At 46.6% G+C, this 21435-nt stretch overlaps 1 protein-coding gene across 1 annotated transcript; it reads right to left on the reverse strand.

The window, feature by feature from the left end:
- Positions 1-6107: 6107 nt before the first annotated feature.
- On the reverse strand, positions 6108-14707 carry LOC104988338 (pregnancy-associated glycoprotein 2-like). The gene is given in 10 exon segments (XM_010839618.1): positions 6108-6260; positions 7712-7810; positions 7894-8038; positions 9548-9664; positions 10443-10642; positions 12257-12375; positions 12474-12500; positions 12503-12590; positions 13429-13579; positions 14655-14707. Coding segments are annotated over 10 exon segments (1152 nt in total).
- Between the last annotated feature and the right edge of the window lie 6728 nt (positions 14708-21435).

The following is a 21435-nucleotide window of genomic DNA, read 5'->3' on the forward strand; positions in this document are numbered from 1 at the left end:
GTATTTGGGAATACAATGGGCTAAAGGACATAGAAAGATTCTACCTAAGGTTAAACAAAAGATAATGGAATTTTAAAATCCCAGAAAGAAAAAGGAGGCTCAAAAATTTTTAGGGCTATTTGGTTTCTGGCAAGAGCATATTACACACTTGAGCCAAATATTGGGTCCACTGTGCAAAGTAATCAGAAAAAAAAAAAAAGTATGAATTTATTGCGCTGACAATCAAGAATAGGCTTTCAATGTTGCTAATAGTGCAATACAGCCTGATTTAGATTTGTGGCCAGTACCACCTGGTGACACTGAATTACATTTGTCTATAAGTGAATTGTATGCTAATAGGAGCTTATGGCAATAACTGCAAGGGAAAGAGTGCCTTTGGGCTTCCTTTCCAGAGGTCAGGAGAATTTACTATTATGGTGACTCAGTGGCACACATCCTAAAAGATGATGCTCTTAAAGTGCTGCACTCAATATGCCAGCAACTTTGGAAAACTCAGCAGTGGCCACAGGACTGGAAAAGGTCAGTTTTCTTTCGTCACTTTAAGTATGTCTTGCCATTCCCTCCTGGCCTGAAGAGTTTCCATTGAAAGATCAGCTGTTATCCTTATGGGAATCCCCTTGTGTGTTATTTGTTGTTTTTCCCTTGCTGCTTTTAATATTTGTTCTTTGTGTTTAATCTTTGTTAATTTGATTAATATGTGTCTTGGGGTGTTTCCCCTTGGGTTTATCCTGTTTGGGACTCTCTGGGTTTCTTGGACTTGGGTGATTATTTCCTTCCCCATTTTAGGGAAGTTTTCAACTATTATCTCCTCAAGTCTTTTCTCATGGTCTTTCTTTTTGTCTTCTTCTTCTGGGACCCCTATGATTCGAATGTTGTGGCGTTTAATATTGTCCTGGAGGTCTCTGAGATTGTCCTCATTTCTTTTAATTCGTTTTTCTTTTTTCCTCTCTGATTCATTAAATTCTACCATTCTATCTTCTGCTTCATTAATCCTATCTTCTGCCTCCGTTATTCTACTATTTGTTGCCTCCAGAGTGTTTTTGATCTCATTTATTGCATTATTCATTATATATTGACTCTTTTTTATTTCTTCTAGGTCCTTGTTAAACCTTTCTTGCATCTTCTCAATCCTTGCCTCCAGGCTATTCATCTGTGATTCCATTTTGATTTCAAGGTTTTGGATCATTTTCACTATCATTATTTGGAATTCTTTATCAGGTAGATTCCAATCCCAAAGAAGGGCAATGCCAAAGAATGTTCAATCAACCACACAATTGTACTCTTCACAGGCTTAGCAAAGTAATGCTCAAAATCCTTCAAGCTAGCCTTCAAAACTACGTGAACCGAGAACTTCCAGATGTACAAGCTGGATTTAGAAAGCCAAAGGAACCAGAGATCAAATTGCCAACATCCACTAAATCGTTGAGAAAGCAAGGGAATTCCAGAAAAACATCTACTTCTGCTTCATTGACTATGCTAAAGCCTTTGCCTGTGTGGAACACAACTGTGGAAAATTCTTAAAGTGATGGGAATATCAGACCACCTTACCTGCCTCCTGAGAAATCTGTATGCAAGTCAAGAAAAAACAGTTAGAACTGGACATGGAAAAGCAGACTGGTTCCAAATTGAAAAAGGAGTACATTAAGACTGTATATTGTCACCCTGCTTATTTCATTTATATGCAGAATACATCATGTGAAATGCTAGGCGGCTGAAATTCAAGCTGGAATCAAGATTGCTGGAAGAAATATCAATAACCTCAGATATGCAGATGACACCCTTATGGCAGAAAGTGAAGAGGAACTAAAAAGCCTCTTGATGAGGGAGAAGGAGGAGAGTGAAAAAGCTGGCTTAAACTCAACTTTCAAAAACTAAAATGATAGCATCCAGTCCCATCATTTCATGGTAAATAGGTGGGGGGTGGGGGGCAGATGGAAGCAGGGAAAGACTTTATTTTCTTGGGCTCCAAAATCACTGCAGATGGTGATTGTAGCCATGAAATTAAAAGACGTTTCCTCCTTGGAAAAAAAGCTATGATGGACCTAGACAACATATTAAAAAACAGAGACATCACTTAGCTGACAAAGGTCCATATAGTCAAAGCTACAGTTTTTCTGGGAGTCATGTATGGATGTGAGAGTCATGTATGGATGTGAGAGTTTAACCATACAGAAGGCTGAGCACTGAACAATTAATACTCTTGAACTGTGGTGTTGGAGAAGGCTCTTGAGAATCCTCAGACAGCAAGGAGATCAAACCAGTCAATCCTAAAGGAAATCAACCCTGAATATTCATTGGAAGGACTGATGCTGAGGCTAAAGCTCCAATACAATGTCCCCCTGATGCAAAGAGCTGACTCATTGGAAAGACCCTGATTCTGGGAAAGATTGAAGGCAGGAGGAGAAGGGGATAACAGAGGAAGAGATGGTTGGGTGGCATCAACTACATGATAGACATGAGTTTAAGCAAACTCTGAGAGATGGTGAAGGACAGGGAAGCCTGGTGTGCTGCAGTCTATAGGGTCGCCAAGAGTTGGACATAACTGAGTGACTGAACTACAGCAAGCAATAAAAAAGTCTGCCTTCAACATAGAAGATATATGAGACGTGAGTTCGATTCCTGGGTCAGGAAGATTCCCTCAAGGAGAAAATGGCAACCCACTCCCATATTCTTGCCTGAAAAAATCCCATGCACAGAGGAGCCTAGAAGGCTACGATCCAAAGGGTGGCAAGGAGTTGGCCACAGCTGATCACAAGCACACAGAGGAGAATTCACGCTGCCTTTGGGAAACAGTTATTGGCTTGTTACTGGGCTTTGACTGATACGAAACAATTGACTCTAGATCACATTGTAATACTGAGACAGGTGACAATTGTGAGATGCATACAAAGTTTCCCCCTAAAGCCACAGGACTGGACAAGCCTAGGAGTCCAGCATAATAAAATGGAAATCATATGATATATTCAGGATCTAGCCAAACCTGGGACACATGGGTTTGCTACCTTACATGAAGAAAACTTGAAATTCCTACAAAAGGCCTTGAGAAAGAGGATAATTGCCCTGAGATAACTGAGTCACCTGTAATTGGGGAAAGCCCTTTGTCTCTTTAACAGCACAAGAAAAACAGCATGCATGGTGATACTGATGGATCACCTAAATATATAGAATTTATTTGCTGTTGAAAAGCAGTGGCATATAATATGGTCACTATTAAATTGATGAAAAATACTGGGGAAGTTTAAAGTAGCCAATTTGCTGAGTTATATGCTGTTTTATCAGGTCATAAAACAAGAAAATTTAATGAAATGCCATATGCACAGTTGGTGGGTAGCCAATGGATCGGCCACTTGACTTTCCCTATGGGTAAAGAATAACTATGACTTTGTCCCAGTCATCCTCAGACACGTGGACCAGAAATTCATCCCGCACAAGACACAATGACAGATGGCAGGCAGAGCAGGCCTATGGAAGGGGGAGGTTACACACCAAAAAACGTGTAGAGCTGAGGGCAGTGGAGGCAACATTAGGGCTTTAAAGGGGTAAGTCATCTCACTTTCACCTGCACTTGCTCCAGTGGCCCCTGCCTGAGACACGTCAGCCTGAAAGGCAGCATGGGCTCTGTGATGCCCCCTCCTCCCTCCCTGGCCTTCCCAGCAGCTGAACCATCTCCTGGGCCCCTGTCCCATCCAGGTCGTCCAGGTAGGAAGCGGCTACCACGGCCCCCTCAGCAGAGAGGCACACACTGACTGCTTGGCTGATGCCACCACACGCACCTGAGGCTGGAGAGAACATGAGGGAAAGGGGAAGGAGGAGTGGGCAGGGGTCAGAAGTCAGCCAGAGCTGAGATGCCAAGATGGGCAGCGATGGTGTGATTACTCACCTAGAGCCAGACATCCTGGAGTATAAAGTCAAATGGGCCTTAGGAAGCATCAAAACAAACAAAGCTAGTGGAGATGATGGAATTCCAGCTGAGCTAGTTCAAATCCTAAAAGATGTTGCTGTGAAAGTGTTGCACTCAATACACCAGCAACTTTGGAAAACTCAGCAGTGGCCACAAGACTGGAAAAGGTCAGTTTTCACTCCAATCCCAAAGAAAGGCAATGCCAAAGAATGTTCAGACTACCACACAACCGCACTCATCTCACACGCTAGCAAAGTAATGCTCAAAATTCTCCAAGCTAGGCTTCAATAATACATGAAACAAGAACTTCCAGATGTTCAAGCTGGATTTAGAAAAGGCAGAGGAACCAGAGATCAAACTGCCAACATCCACTAGATCATTGAAAAAGCAACAGAATTCCAGAAAATCTTATGCTTCATTAACTACACTAAAGCCTTTGACTGTGTGGACCACAACAAACTGGGAAATTCTTAAAGAGATAGGAATACCAGACCACCTTACCTGCTCCTAAAAAACCTGTATGCAGGTCAAGAAGCAAGAGTTAGAACTGAACATGGAATAATGGACTGGTTCAAAATTGAGAAAGGAGTACATCAAGGCTGTATATTGTCACCCTGCTTATTTAACTTACATACAGAGTACATCATGAGAAACGCTGGGCTGGAAGAAACACAAGCTGAAATCAAGATTACTGGAAGAAATATGAATAACCTCAGATATGCAGATGACACCACCTTATGGCAGAACGTGAAGAGGAACAAAAGCCTCTTAATGAAAATGAAAGAGGAAAGTGAAAAATCTGGCTTAAAACTCAACATTCAGAAAGCAAAGATCATGGCATCTGGTCCCATCACTTCATGGCAAATAGATGGGGAAACAATGGAGGCAGTGACAGATTTTATTTTCCTGGGCTCCAAAATCACTGCAGATGGTGACTGCAGCCATGAAATTAAAAGACACTTGCTCTTAGGAAGGATAGCTATGACAAACCTAGACAGTGTATTAAAAAGCAGAGACATCACTTTACTGAGAAAGGTCTGTATAGTCAAAGGTATGGTTTTTCCAGTAGTCATGTATGCATGTGAGAGCTGGCCCATAAAGAAGGCTGAGTGCCTAACAACTGACACTTTTAAACTGTGGTGTTGGAGAAGACTCTTGAGAGTCCCTTGGACTGTAAGGAGTTCCAACCAGTCCATCCTAAGGGAAATCAGTCCTGAATATTCATTGCAAGGACTGATGCTGAAGCTGACCACCTGATGTGCAGAGCTAACTCAATAGAAAAGACCCTGATGCTGGGAAAGACTAAAGGCAGGAGGAGAAAGGGATGACAGAGAATGAGATGGTTGGATGGCATCACTGACTTGATGGACATAAGTTTGAGCAAACTCCGGGAGTGGGTGGTGGACAGGGAAGCCTGGAGTGCTGCAGTTCATAGGATCGCACAGAGTGAGACATGACTTCGTGACTGAACAACAGTAGTCACAGATCTTTGGATCTGCTCTGGTTCCTGCATCCTGGATCCCCAGTGTCCTTCCAATAAATCTCCCCTTTCTTGAAATCCAGCTGGAGTCGGGCTCCTCTCACTGGTGGTTCAGACTTGATTTTAGGCCCTGTCTGGGTATGATGCACTGCCACCCCCTGACCCAAAGAGAGGTCCCCATTCATATCAGCACCTTGAGATGAAATCTTTATTCTTTCTTTTTAAAATAATTTTCTTTATTTACTTAGTTTATTTTTGACTGTGCTGGGTGTTTGCTGTCAGGCTTCTGTTTTCTCTAATTGTGGCTAGCAAGAGCTACTCTCTAGCTGCAGTGTGTGGACTTCTCACTGTGGTGGCTTCTCTTGTTGCAGGGCAGGCATTAGAGCACCTTCGGGCCTCAGTAGCTGTGGCATGTGGGCACAGTGATTGTGGCTCCCAGACTCAGGCTCCCAGAACAGACTCAATGGTTGTGGCACAGGGGCACAGTTGCTCCACAGCATGTGGGAAATTCTCACATCAGGGATTGAACCCCTGTCTTCTACATTGGCAAGTGGATTCCTTACCACTGAGTCATCAAGGAAATCCCAAAATCCTTCATTCTTTCCCGAGACGAGGGCTTTGCAGAGCACCAAGCACAGTTCACCAGCATCCCTGGGCCAGAGTGCCCTACGTGTGAGTGAGTGTGTGTTTGGTGTGAGCCTGACTGATTCCTGTAGCAGCCTGGATTTACACTGCAGGAGCCAGGCCAATCCTGTACTTTTCCCGATCATAAACTGAGAAGTACAGCCTCAGGAAGATGTTACCCAGGACCCAGGTCTCTGCCTCATTCTTTTGCTGTTTGCCATTCTGAAAGGTGCTGTAGCAGAGGCCCTGAGAATTCTGGGGTAGAGGGAAATACACACCAGTAAGTCTGAGCCCCTACTTGCCTCCCCCAATCAAGATCAAGAGCTGGAAGCTTCTCAGATTCATATCCCTCCTTTGATAAGAATCAAGTGGGTTTCTCAGCAGCTGCAGGAGTCGGGGTTCACCCGAGAACAAGAAAGGCCAAGACCTATGGGATGAGGGAGGGGAGAATTGGGCATCTGGGATTATCAAATGCAAACTAATATAGGGAGGGTGGATAATTGGGTCCTGCTGTATAGCACAGGGAACTATATTCAATATCCCATGATAAACTATAATGGAAAAAATATGAAAAATACATATACGTATATGTGTAACCGACACTTTGCTGTACAGCAGAATTTAACACATTGTAAATGAACAATGCTTCAATGAATTTTAAAAAAAGAACAATAATGGCCCAAAGTTCCCTCACATTCTGCTGTTCCTTTCCTTCTGACCTCTGCTCACTCTTTTCTCTGCAGAGAATGCCTTTTATTCTCCCTGATCCTCCCAACCCTTGTCTTTAAGACTTCACTCAGGCCCTCTAAGAAGTCTTCTTGGGCACACCCTCACCCTCCCTGGCCACTCCAGGCTGGGTTGGGTGACTTACCATGATGCTCCCCGAGTCTGTAGCCCTCATCACCCCTAATCTGTCCCCGGTGCCCCTTTGCACAGGCCCCAGGGGTGCCATTTGCATGGAATCCGGTATAGATTTGCCTTAACCCAAGCAGGCTTCCTCGTTCCTCCATGAGGCTGAGGGTTTAGAATTACTGAAGCTTTCTTCCTCAAAGCCTTCTTTGAGCCCATCAGCCTGCTCTGAACTCCCACAGGGAGATGACATGAAGCCTCCACTCTGTGCTGGGGCTGAGCAGTCACTATGTAGCCTTTACTCACCTTAATAATCCACCTCCCCACAGAGGGGTCAGTACCCCAACTCACCAAGGGGGTGCTGGGGCTTAGCAAGGGGAAGTTGCACCTGAGGACTAGGATTACCATGTAATATATCATCCCAACCTGGACACTTTCAAGATGGGAAGGGAAACTCTTAACCCCTATGATGGCACAGCACACTGGGACTGTCCCCAGCCATCCTTCTTGTCACTTGGTATATTTCAGGGATTGCTAGAGCTGACTTTCCATGTTCATGCATCTGAGGTCTCTGGTTGAACTGAAACTGAGGACCTTAGTGTTCCCTTCTCCTTGTGACTCCCACCAGGCCAGCACGGAGTGGTGTCTCCACATTTATTTCAGGAGGATGGATGTCCCAGACTGCCCTTCACTCTCAAGTGATTGGTTTTGTGGGAGGCACTGGCCCAGCCACAGGGGCACAGCAGCATCTGCAATGGTTTGACTTGGCCTGCAGAGGGCGCCCTCTTCCCACCAACAGCCCAAGGGTTCCCGCAAGTCCCAGATTTGAGAACTAGCCCTCAGGATTGGCCCCTTACCTTATGAATGTAGGCTTGAGCGGGCACTGGGTAGTCGATGCCCTTGATGGTGAAGATGAGAGGATGCAGGGTGCTGGTGATGTTACATGGAACTGTGTACTGTTAGAGAAAGAGGGAGAGAGGTCAGCTCAGCTGATCTTGTTTGGGGAGCCTGGGAGCGACCCTGTGGCATGACCCTTCACCTGCAGACTTCCAAAGGGCCTGATGCGGATAAGCCTCTGGATTTTGGTGATGTGTCTACTTGGGCCAAGCAGGAATGTAGTCCCAGTATCCATAATAGCCTGGCAGCCACGTTTACAAGCAATTACCTTCCCGTTCATGGAGATGCTGAGAGAAAGTGGGACAAAGCGAACACCATGGTCACTCTGAAGTCTCCCCCACGACTGCCCCTCCCTGACCATCTCCTGAACAGCCCTTCAGCTCTTGCCCTTCACTGTTTTCCTTTGCTCTGGTCATGTCCCCTACTTTGACTTCCTTTCAGTTCTTGAATGCACCAGTCTCTTTCAGGCCTCAGGGCCTTGGCACGTGTTGGTTGCCCTTCCTAGAAGACCCTCAACCCTTTTGTCTAGCTAATTTCTCCGCATCTTCCAGGTTCCTGATTAATTGTCACTTTGTCAGGAAAGTCTTCACCCTAGACTAGATCAGGCTCCTGTCTTGCTCAGTCTCTGTAGACTCTTCCTCGTGTCTATCATGTACCAAAGTGATAATCAATATGTGTGTGACTCATTTCATGTGCGTCTGCCTCATAGATGTGAGGGCAAGTTGTATCCTCAGTGCCTCCCCCAAGTGCCAGCACACAAGGGACGCAAGTGTACGTTTGTTGAGTGAATGAATGAAGAACACTCAGAGACTTATATCTGGTGTCTGACCAGTCAACAATGGGTCAAGCCACACGGTGAAGATGGAGGTTCCCTGGGGCCCCAGATTCTTAGAGTGGTGGTGGGGGAGACACAAGCTGCTTTGGGAGAGGTTGTCTCCCAGCACCAGCCCCTCATCCGGCTCAGACACTGAGGGTCCCAGCCAGGGGATGCTCAAGCTAACCCAGAGGGCTCCAAAGGACAGGAAAGCTTTTGTCTGAGGGTATCACATAGAATCCCATCAATTACTGCCCCTTGTTCTCAGGCCACTCCTGGATCCCAGCTCCCTGATTCTCTCTGAAACAAGCCCTGCCCCACTGTGTGCCCCAGAAAGTAGGTAGGTAGCTACAGATAGAGGGAGTGTCTCTTTGTAAGAGATGCTCTTAGGTCTCAAGACTGCAGCCAACCTCTCTCCACTGCTAGGTAGCTTCTCTCTATGGAGACAAGTTTTCCTTGTTTGTCCAGGACTTTCCCTATTTTTAAACCAGCAGTTCTGTGCTCTAAGAACCTTCTCAATCCCGGGCAGCCCGGGACAGTTGGTCATCTGAACACAACCCTGTTCAGGCTGGTGAAATTCACCCTGATCCTATTTTCACCACACAGTCAGGTCCTCTAACCATGCTGCCCGCCTCACAGCACGGTGGGTACAGCCTTTCCCAAGCTGCACAGGCCTCTCTGGACCCTTTCAGGACCCTGGCCAGAGGGCCGGTCAGGAGGCCTAGGGTGATTATGGTCCCTTGGGTGGTGTAAGTCTTTTTGTGTGTGTGCCTGTGTGTCTCTGTGCTCGTGTCTGGCCACATGTGTGTATATCTGTGTGCCTGTGCATGTTTATATGTGTGCCTGTGAGGGTGTTTCTATGTGTGTCTTTGTGGCTGGACATGTCTGTGTGTGAAACTGTGTTAAATCTGTGTGTGTCTACGCGTGTCAGTGCACACGTGTGGGAGCGCTGCTGGACTGGCCCTCGGTGGGTGAGGCTTACCGGCCTATGGTTATCTGCCAGTAGTGGGTTCGGGATACTGGTACCCAGTTGAGCTTTCCTGTATGGTAGGAGTGGTCCACCCCACCAAACATCAGCACACTGCCATTTTCCCTCCAGCTGCTGAGAGAAGTGAGAGAGGGGCTCTTTGGAGGAGAGTAACGCCAGCACTGTCTGAGGGCTGTGCTTCTCCACCATCAGAGACACTACCGTGGTCCCCATTTTACAGATGTGGAGATTGAGGAACTGAGGGGTTGAGTACCTGACCCAGGTCTGTCACCATCTAATCAGTGCCACAGAAGTTTGAAGCCTGGCCTGGCTCTGACCACCCAACCTTCTGAAGAGGGCCTGGTCCCCTCCCACAACCTGAGTGCTCAGAGATCCCCTCAAAGGACCCCGTGCTAGAGGAGTCTGGCATCCCCCTTGCCTTGCCTTTCATTTTTCAAAACTTCCAGGCCCAAAGGCACTAAGGGCATGGGTTCAGGGTCACCCAGGGTTGGCATCACTGGCCTATGACCTGCACCGACCATGAGGCCCCACACTCAGCAAGCCCCAAGCTCTATTATCCTCTCTTGAAATTCCTAACACTTGTTGAACAAGGGGTCATGTATTTCCATTTTCAATTGGCTCCAGCAAACTGTGTAGCTGGTCCCGGGCTCCTGGTGCAATGTTAGTGAGAAAGGAAATATTCCCACCATTCCTCTCCTTCTTTCCATATCAAATCCTCAGTAAATCCAGATGCCCGTCCTCCAACCTGTACCCTGACACCTTCCATTGCTCTCCCCCTTCCCCCTACCCCCTAAACCAAGCCACTGCCCTCAAGTGGTCTATAATTTTTCATGCAAGTAAAAGCATGTTTCAGCTGATTTGGAGAGGGTGTTTGTCATCTCAGACTTACCTGCTCAAGTAGAAGGCAAAGAGAGGGTAAGGAATAAGTCCAAGTTTCTTCAGGTTGTCAAAGTGTGGGGTGGTTCCTTGGATGGCGAGGCTGGGGAAGCCCAGACCCAGGATGCCATCAAAAGGTGCATTTTGAAAAAAATTTTTGGATTGCTTCTGGCTCATGGCAAAGGTCTGGTTGAAGTGGAGAAGGTTCCCAATCTGTGGGAGCAGAGAGTAACTTTGATGCTTAGTCGTGTCTGACTCTTTGTGACCCCAAGGACTATATGGTCCATGGAATTCTCCAGGCCAGAATCCTGGAGTGGGTAGCCTTTCCCTTCTCTAGGGGATCTCCCCAACCCAGGGATGAAACCCAGGTCTCCCACATTGCAGGCAGATTCTTTACCAGCTGAGTCACAAGGGAAGCCTGGGAGAGGAGAGTTCCCACATAAAGGACCTGAGGCCTGGCTGTGCCCTGTGTTGGCCTCAAACAGTTAGACCAAGCTGGGAGAGGGATTCGGGTTTCATTTGTGTGGGCTGTGGATTTTAACAACACCTACTTCTCCCGCAAACACCATCTGAGTGAATCAGATTGGCCTTATGCCTTCTGTACAGGTGGGGCAACCGAGACTCAGGACAGGACTGAATGGTTCCCCCTTGTGGACAAAATGAGTAGAAAGCAGGGTAGTTTTCTCTTCAATATTACTATGATCTGAGGACAGAAACAGACTGAATTCATTGCAGTGCATTGTGGATTCTGCATCTGCCCAGAAGACAGAAGCCCATTATACAATGTCACTGGCAGGGTTCTTCTGAAAATTCTGCCTGGAAAACTAACTTTTGGGGATATACGTGCACACGTGTGTGGCGGGATTGGAGAGTGTGGAATACTCAGACATTTTGGGGAAGGCACACCATAGTTTTTATTAGACTCTCAAAGAGCCTCGAGAGTGAGAACCCATTTATCAGGCCCCTCCCACATCTGTGACCTCCTGCTTTCCCTGTCTGGATACCTGAAGCCCTGGGCTGCCCCCAGGGTCCCAAGCAGTTTTATCTTGGGATAAATACCCAAGATACCCCAAATACCCCACACCTGCCTGAGTCCTGACTAGCCAGCCCAGCTCACCTGCTTAGCACATGTGTGACTTTGACAAGGTCTTTGTTCTCTGCACTTGAGTTCCTTCATCTATATCATGAGTTAATCATAGTACCTGCTGTGTAGGGTTGTTTTAGGATTAAACAAGTTTCTTATTGTTCAGTGGCTAAGTCGTGTCTGACTCTTTGCGACCCCAGGAACTGCAGCACACAAGGCTTCCATGTCCTTCACTACTGCCCAGAGTTTACTCAAACTGATGTCCATTGACTCAGAGATGCCATCCAACCTCTTATTCTCTGTCACCCCCTTCTCTTGCCCTCAATCTTTCCCAGCATCAGGGTCTTTTCCAATAAGTTGGCTCTTTGCAGCAGGTGACCAGAGTATGGGACCTTCATTAACACTTTCACTTTAAACAAGATATTACCATGAAAATGCCTAGCACAGTCTGAGAATATAAAAGTGGGTGCTTTTCCCCCATCTCTCTCAGCTCACACCATAATGAACCTTCGGCTCTTCATAGGCAAAGAAGCTGCGAATCCACACCCCAAGCCCCTGCCTGCATTAGCCACCAAGAGTTTGTATGTCAGCAGGGGCATTGTCTCCCCAAGGACAGAGTCCTTCCAGGCAGATCTACAGCCATTAGGGGCCTTTCGGAAGGATAGACACCTCCAGCTTCTCCTGCATCTGTTTTGTAAGCAGCAGTTGCTCCCAGGGCCAGCAGCTTCTGGTTTCCACATTACCTGAATGATGTCTTGGCCAAGGACTCCTTTTATCCGCCCAGAGGCATAGATGAGGTCGATGAAGTTGTTCAGGAGCTTGAAGGTGGTGGACGTGCGAGGGTTGAAGAGACTGTGTGTCACTGCAGACACAAGAGATGATCGTGCTTCAGGTGCCAAAGACAAAGAGCAGGGTGGGAGGGCAAGCACAGGATGCGGGGGATGGGGAGGGGGTACTCACAGCAGCTCGGACTGTGGCAGTGGATGGAGGCACCCACAGGTCAGAGGACCCGGTGTCAAATATAACCCTGAACTCCTGAGGGGGCGTTCCAATGGCGATGGTGCCGATGTAGACTAACTACAGGGGCCGGGAAGGGATGGTTAGTGCAGACCTGGATGCCTGCCCACCCCTTTCCACCCCCAATTCCTCGAGTACTGCCTCCTGCTGGATTTCCCAGGTCTCCTGAAATCACTTTCCAAGCACCCAACGTCATAGCCTCTATTCAGACTGGTGTCTTCATCTGAGAAGCTCTCCAGTCTCCCCTTTATGTCCAGCGTGAGCCCCTCTTTCTCCTAGGTCACCCCAGTCCACTGACTCTAATTTCAGACCATGTCTGATCAACAGCACTCAGGTGGCCCTTTATTTAGACATGTATTTACCCTCTCCCCATCTCTCAGGATGGCCTGTGCATTCTTGAAGAAGAGACTAGACCTTTGGCAATAACCACACTATTAGATTTGGTGGGGGGTTGGGGGGGGCCTCACATGCCATAGGGACTCAGTAACTTTTTACCAGTATCACTCTTGGATCTGCTGAGACTGAACTTGCTCTGCCTAGGGATTCATACTTGATTTGAAGCTGTCTTTATCTTTTGATTGGCATGGTTCACCCTTCACCTGTAACTGAGTGGCTCACTTAGTTCAGAAAGAACAATCTCCCTCAAACTAATGATACACCTTTGGCACAGAAATGGATGTTTATCTGCCCCCTGGTCATTGTTGGGCCCAGTCACCACAGACCAAGAGTTGAGGATGAGACTGCCTTCTCCTCTGGGAATGGGTCCCTGTCCCCCCGTGTTTCTGCCTCCTGCAGGAGCCCCAACCCCAACAACCCCACTGGCATCTCCACTTGAACCCCAGTGCAAAGCCAGAGCACCAGGGGGCGCTGTGGAGCACCATCCTCCCAACACACTCACATCCTTGTAGTTCCTCAGGGGATGATAAATTATGTTTTGGTCATTAGTGGCATTCTGGGACAGGCTGCAAGGGTGTTCCTCAGAGAAATTTGTCAGCAAATTTCTTTCCCATAGGGTTTCTCGTATGGCCTTCATTTGCGTAACAGGGATTCTTTCACCGGCCATGAGGAAAAGAAAACAAAGAAGGGGCAGCAATCAGCTGTCTGTGTTATAAAGACTGTCATACCTGACGTTGGAACGGCACAGTGTACCTTCCAAGCATTTTTATGAGTGTCACCTTATTATCAGGATGCCATGCAATGACCATGGCAAAGACCTAGGTCTGAACATAGGTTCTTTGCGTAATCTTGGGTAAGGCATATGACCACTGAAGTTTCCATTTCCCCGTTGGTAAAAAGGTGGAGGAAAAAAAATCCCCACCAACACCATCCCCTACATAGAATGGCTTGGATATTAAGAGAGATGATGGATATAATGCACCTGAGATACAGGAAGCCTCAGCAATGGCAGCCAGTATCATTGCTGTGGTCATCCCACTGTATCCTTCTCAAGGAAGCTCGGGGAGGGAGGTAGAAGGGCTTCATCATCCTCTTTAAACACGGGAGGAATTTGAAATGCAGGGAGTTGGAGACTTGGCTGAGGTCACACTGCTTGTTAGAGCTAAAAGAGCACAGAAATAGTACTACTGATCTTTCTTCTGGGCTCAAGCAGAAGAGAGGAGGCCAGGAGATGGGGAATACATTAAGGAGGTTAAGAGAAGCCAAGAAGAATGTTTTTAAAAAGGAGAAAATCTAAGAGAGTTCTGCATGCACAGAGACATCCAAAGAGACAGATAAAATAGGGAGATAGAGTTGAAGACAGACACATTCACACAGAAATGAAGAGAGACCAGAGAGGAGACCTAGAACCACATACAGGAGAAACGTTGTTTCTTCACACCACATCTACAGTTGCACAGGATGTGCACTGAACAACTTCAAGGAATGCAGTTTTACATAGGACATGACGTGGCTGGACCCCAGGAGTTGTGTGATCCTACAGGTTTGCCTGGAGAGCCTAGGGCCTCACAGAGTCTGTGGCAAAGTACTTAGCAACAAGTGAGAGTTGACTTTAGACTGTCAGGGAGTGATTACATTCCCTTCTAACCCTGACAGGTGGAAGAATAAGAGGACGCGAATAAACAAAAATAAAAAAGGGACGATGTCACTTATAGTCCCCTCACTTACATGACCATGCACTCTGAGAAGGCTACCAGCCCGAGGAGTCCAAGCCACTTCATGCTTCTGTCCTCGATTGAAGTGCTCAGGACAGATTGAGTTCTGAGCATGCACTGGCAGTGAAGATTACCTAGCTATATATGTGCTAACCTGCTCTAATGTTCTCCTTTAAGCCACCATGAGTCTGATGAGAAATATGAACCTCTAGAGAAAATCTTTGCCTCCATTGGTGACTGTGAGGAGTGGACTTGGAAAACTCTCATAATACAGAAAATTCCACTGTAATCTCTTCCTTCGTTCTTGGGTGAAAAACCAAACTGAACTGCACAATCTAAGAGTGGGGAGACTCGTCCCAACTTGTAGGTAAAACACTGCTAATAAAGAGATAAAGGTAAATGTTAAGGACCACGTTAGACATTTGTGATCTCGTGGGGTCTTCCTAGCCACCTCATGAGATGTGCATTGCTGTCCTCAGTTGGAGAGGAGACTGCTAGGAGGAAAAGAGGTCAAATGGCAGAGTCGGACAGGACTGAAACGACTTGCACAACACAACACAGTGCACTGACATGACTGGCTTTAGGTAGTGGGACAGATGGCACAGACCAGAGACACCACTGACATCAAACTGCATTGAAGTTCTAGGCAGTTTTAATATTAGAAGAAATGTGATGCTCTTCGTGTCTGACTCTTTGCAATCCCATGGACCATAGCCTGCCAGACTCCTCCGTCCATGGGATTCTCCAGGCAAGAACACTGGAGTGGGTTGCCATTATCTACTCCAGAGGACCTTCCCAACCCAGGAATCAAACCATGGCTCCTGCATTGGCAGGAGTTCTTTACCACTAGCGCCACTTGGGAAGCTGTGATGCTGTTAGGGAAATGAAAATTGAGACAGTCTTCTTCAGGCTTCAGAACTAGGAGAGCAGGCCTCTGATCAAGTCCTGACCTTTCCTGGACTCGGCCTGGACTACATGCCTGCAGCAAGCACACCAACTGTTATCAGTGACGGCAACTAGCACCTTAGATAAGAAGAGGGAGTGAGTCTTGGAATTTCCTGAGCCTCTTGAGGCCTGGCTATCCCCCAGGGTCTGGAAAATCTTGTAATTCAAAAGGTGAAAGAAAAAGCACTGTAAAAAATTAAAGTCAAACTAGAGCTGCACTTTTACAGGCAAATTGATGATGATATCAGTTTGCAGCCTGGGATTATAAGCAGAGGGCCCCAAAACTGCAACCTGTAGTCCCACCCGTGATGTCCAAGGACCACCTAGGACATTGTCTTCTTCTGGAACCTTCCAGGGCTCTTCAATTCTGGACAGGTTGTCAGCCCAAGTTGGTGACGTACAAGCTGTTACTTCTCTCTATTGTTTCTATTTATTTTCTTTAAGGACTGTTTATTGAAATTAAGTCAAATAATTATCTTTAGAAATTGAAATTCTTTGTAAGGAGTTGTTTATTGTGTTATCAGATTCTTTGAACCTAAAATGAAATAAAACTTTCAGCAAAACATCATTTGCCCCTATGAGCCAATTCATGAAAAATGCCACTCTTTAATCAACCTTTTATTTCTGAACAGGAAGATTTGCCTTACTTCTTAGTAGCTACTGAATGGGGCATATCCACTGGATTGTGTAAGAATTGGGACTCTAAATTAAAGCTGGCCAAAACTTTAGAAGTTACTGAGCTTTTGTAGGTCATTCCAATTGAGAAAGGGCAAGAATAAGCGGTGCTGATCCCATAAGGTTCATGAAGCCAAATTAAGAGTCACTGAAAAGAAATCAAAACTGGAGAAAGAATTAAGCAATTTGCAAGAACTATTGTCTGTGTTACAATGTCAAAATTATATTTTAGCTGGCCAAGTCTCCACTTTTGAATTTGTAGCTGAAATAGCTACAAATCTGCATCTGTTTTGTAAGCAGCAGTTGCTCCCAGGGCCAGCAGCTTCTGGTTTCCACATTACCTGAATGATGTCTTAGCCAAGGACTCCTTTTATCCTCCTGGAGGCATAGATGAGGTCAACGGGCTTGTCCAGGAGCTTGAAGGTGGTGGACTTGTGAGGGCTGAAGAGATGATTCACTGCAGACACAAGAGATGATTGTGCTTCAGGTGCCAAAGACAGAGAGCAGGGTGGGAGGGCAAGCACAGGATGCGGGGGATGCAGCAGCTCAGACTGGCAGTGGATGGAGGGCACCCACAGGTCAGAGGACCCGGTGTCAAATATGACTCTGAACTCCTGAGGGGGCGTTCCAGTGGTGATGGTGCAGATGTAGACTAACTACAGGGGCCAGGAAGGGATGGTTAGGGCAGACCTGGATGCCTGTCCACCTTCTTCCCACCCCCAATTCCTTGAGTACTGCCTCCTGCTGGATTTCCCAGGTCTCCTGAAATCACTTTCCAAGCACCCAACCTCACAGCCTCTACTCAGACTGGTGTCTTCATCTGAGAAGCTCTCCAGTCTCCCCTCTATGTCCAGCGTGAGCCCCTCCTTCTCCTAGGTCATCCCAGTCCACTGACTCTAATCTCAGACCATGTCTGATCAACAGCACTCAGGTGGCCCTTTGTTTAGACATGTATTTACCCTCTCTCCATGTCTCAGGATGGCCTGTGCATTCTTGAAGAAGAGACTAGACCTTTGGCAATAACCACACTATTAGATTTGGGAGGGGGGGCCTCACATGCCATAGGAACTCAGTAACTTTTTACCAGTATCACTCTTGGATCTTGAGACTGAACTTGCTCTGCCTGGGGATTCATACTTTATCTTTTGATGAGAGATGGCTCACCCTTCATCTGTAACTGAGTGGCTCACTTAGTTCAGAAAGAACAATCTCCCTCAAACTAATGACATCTTTGGCACAGAAAATGATGTTTATCTACCACCTGGTCATTGCTTGGCCCAGTCACCACAGACCAAGAGTTGAGGATGAGAGTCCCTTCTCCTCTGGGAATGGGGTCCTTGTTCCCCAGCCGCAACATCTCTGGCACCTCCAAATGAACCCCAGTGCTAAGGCCAGAGCACCCGGGGGCGCTGTGGAGCACCATCCTCCCAACACACACATCTTTGTAGTTTCTCAGGGGATGAAAAGTTGCACTTGGGTCATGAGCAGAATTCTTGGACAGGCTGTAAGCTCCTTCCTCCGGGAAATTTTTCACCAAAGTTTTTTTTCCCCCGAGGGTTTCTTGCATGGTCTTCATCTTCGTTAGAGGGATTCTTTCCACAAGCATGGGGAAAAGGAAGCAATGACAGGGCATTAATCAGCCATATGTGTTATAGTAGGACTGCCATAGCTGGTGTTGTTATGGCACTGGGCATTTTTTAAGCATTTTAATGAGGGTCATCTTATTATTAGAATGCCGTGCAAAGACCTAGGTCTGAATACTGGTTCTGTTGTGTAATCTTGGATAAGCCATAGGACCATTTGGAGTCTCCATCTTCCTGTCAGTAAAAAGGTGGAATGTAACAATCAGTGTCTCTCATATAGAATGTCTTGGGTATTGAGGGAGATGATGGATATAATGCACTTGGTATATAGGAAGTCTCAGCAATGACAGCCATTACCATTGCTGTGGTCATCCCACTGTATCTTTCTCAATGAAGCTCTGGGAGGGAGGTAGAAGGGGACTATCATCCTCTTTAAACAGGGAAGGAATTTGAAATGCAGGGAGTTGGAGACTTGGCTGAGGGCACACTGCTTGCTAGGGCTAAAAGAGCAGAGAAATAGTACTACTGATCTTTCTTCTGGGCTCAAGCAGAAGAGGGGGTGAGAGAGGATGCCAGGAGACAGGGAATAAACTGGGGAAATTAAGAGGCTAGAGAAGCAAGAGAGAGTCCACATTGAAAAAGAAAAAAAGAAACTGGGACACTTTTGCATGCACCAAGATAGCCAAAGAGATGGAGAGGTAAAAGAGAGAGATACAGTGATGAAGACACAGACCCATACACACAGAAGCGGAAAGAGAGCTGAGAGAAGATCTAGAAGCAAACGCAGGAGAAATGCAACAGGACCACACCAACAGTTGCACAAGTTGTGCACTGAACAAGTCCAAGGAGTGCCATTTTCACTTAGGTCATGACGTGATTGGCACCCCTAGAGATGTGCAACCCTGCAAGCCTGTTCCAAAACTTTGGGCCCCAAGGTGCCCATGGCAAGGTACTTATCAATAAATGAAAGTTGAAGTTTAAGGCTGCCAGGAATGATTACCTTCTCTTCTAACCCTCACAGATGGAAGAAGAGAGGACAACAAGAAAAATCCCAGAAAGACAGATGATGCCCTTACAGTCCCTGTACTTACACGACTACGCACTCTGAGAGGGCCACCAGACAGAAGAGCCCAAGCCACGTCATGCTTTTTTCCTGGGTTCAAGTACTCACAGAACAGAGGGTTCTGAGCTTGCTGTGGTGACAAGAACTCCCAGATACATATGCTCTTATCTGCCCCAATTGTCCCCTTGAGGCCACTGATCTGGTAAGATCTGATAAGAAATGCATACCTCTTGATTAAATGTTTACCTCCATCAGTGTCTTTGGGGAGTGGATTTAGAAAATTGTCAGAATACAGAGAATTTTACAGAGATTGTAGTCTCTTCGTTGCTGCTGCTAAGTTGCTCCAGTCGTGTCCGACTCTGTGCGGCCCCATAGACAGCAGCCCACCAGGCTCCTCTGTCCCTGGGATTCTTCAGGCAACAACACTGGAGTGGGTTGCCATTTCCTTCTCCAATGCATGAAAGTGAAAAGTGAAAGTGAAGTCGCTCAGTCATATCCGACTCTTCACAACTCCATGGACTGCAGCCTACCAGGCTCCTCCATCCATGGGATTCTCCAGGCAAGAGTACTGGAATGGGTTGCCATTGCCTTCTCCGATCTCTTCCTCGGGGCTTGGCCAAAAAAACAAACTGAAGTGCACAGACTCTCTAAGGGTGGGGAGACTCTTTCCAACTTGGAGAAAAAAACACTGCTATTAACATGATAAAAGTAAATTCTGGGGGCCATGCTAGACATTCATCACCTCATGAGGTCACGAGATGTGCCTGGCCTTCCAAGCAACTTCAGGAGATGTGCATGGCTCTCCTAGTTGGGGAGGAGATTGCTAGAAGAAACAGAGTTCAAATGGCAAAGTGAAGACTTTAGGGGCAGCCCAGTGACATATGTGTGACTTCAGGTATTGGGACAGATGGCATAGATCAGGGGCACCTTTCATGCCAGTCTGTGTCAAAGGTCTAGACAGTTACAGTTTCAGTATTGGAAGAAATGTGATGCAGGCATACACAAGACACTTTCTATCAGCCAGTTCAGTTCAGTTCAGTTCAGTCGCTCAGTCGTGTCCGACTCTTCACGACCCCATGAATCGCAGCACGCCAGGCCTTCCTGTCCATCACCAACTCCCGGAGTTCACTCAGATTCACGTCCATCGAGTCAGTGATGCCATCCAGGCATCTCATCCTCTGTTTTCCCCTTCTCCTCCTGCCCCCAATCCCTCCCAGCATCACAGTCTTTTCCAATGAGTCAACTCTTCGCATGAGGTAGCCAAAGTACTGGAGTTTCAGCTTTAGCATCAGTCCTTCCAAAGAAATCCCAGGACTGATCTCCTTCAGAATGGACTGATTGGATCTCCTTGCACTCCAAGGGACTCCCAAGAGTCTTCTCCAACACCACAGTTCAAAAGCATCAATTCTTCAGCGCTGGGCCTTCTTCACAGTCCAACTCTCACATCCATACATGACCACAGGAAAAACCATAGCCTTGACTAGACGAACCTTTGTTGGCAAAGTAATGTCTCTGCTTTTGAACATGCTATCTAGGTTGGTCATAACTTTCCTTCCAAGGAGTAAGTGTCTTTTAATTTCATGTCTGCAGTCACCATATTCTGTGATTTTGGAGCCCCCAAAAATAAAGTCTGACACTGTTTCCACTATTTCCCCATCTATTTCCCATGAAGTGATGGGACCAGATGCCATGATCTTCGTTTTCTGAATGTTGAGCTTTAAGCCAACTTTTTCACTCTCCACTTTCACTTTCATCAAGAGGCTTTTGAGTTCCTCTTCACTTTCTGCCATAAGGGTGGTGTCATCTGCATATCTGAGGTTATTCATATTTCTCCCAACGATCTTGATTCCAGCTTGTGTTTCTTCCAGTCCAGCGTTTCTCATGATGTACTCTGCATATAAGTTAAATAAACGGGGTGACAATATACAGCCTTGACGATCTCCTTTTCCTATTTGGAACCAGTCTGTTGTTCCATGTCCAGTTCTAACTGTTGCTTCCTAACCTGCATATAGGTTTCTCAAGAGGCAGGTCAGGTGGTCTGGTATTCCCATCTCTTTCAGAATTCTCCACCGTTTATTGTGATCCACACAGTCAAAGGCTTTGGCATAGTCAATGAAGCAGAAATAGATGTTTTTCTGGAACTCTCTTGCTTTTTCCATGATCCAGCGAATGTTGGCAATTTGATCGCTGGTTCCTCTGCCTTTTCTAAAACCAGCTTGAACATCAGGAAGTTCACGGTTCACATATTGCTGAAGCCCGGCTTGGAGAATTTTAAGCATTATGTTACTAGCATGTAAGATGAGTGCAATTGTGTGGTAGTTTGAGCATTCTTTGGCATTGTCTTTCTTTGGGATTGGAATGAAAACTGACCTTTTCCAGTCCTGTGGCCACTGCTGAGTTTTCCAGATTTGCTGGCATATTGAGTGCAGCACTTTCACAGCATCATCTTTCAGGATTTGGAATAGCTCAACTGGAATTCCATCACCTCCACTAGCTTTGTTCGTAGTGATGCTTTCTAAGGCCCACTT

Source organism: Bison bison, unplaced genomic scaffold (assembly GCF_000754665.1).
Source record: "Bison bison bison isolate TAMUID 2011002044 unplaced genomic scaffold, Bison_UMD1.0 scf7180017864124, whole genome shotgun sequence".
Taxonomy (NCBI): Eukaryota; Metazoa; Chordata; class Mammalia; order Artiodactyla; family Bovidae; genus Bison; species Bison bison.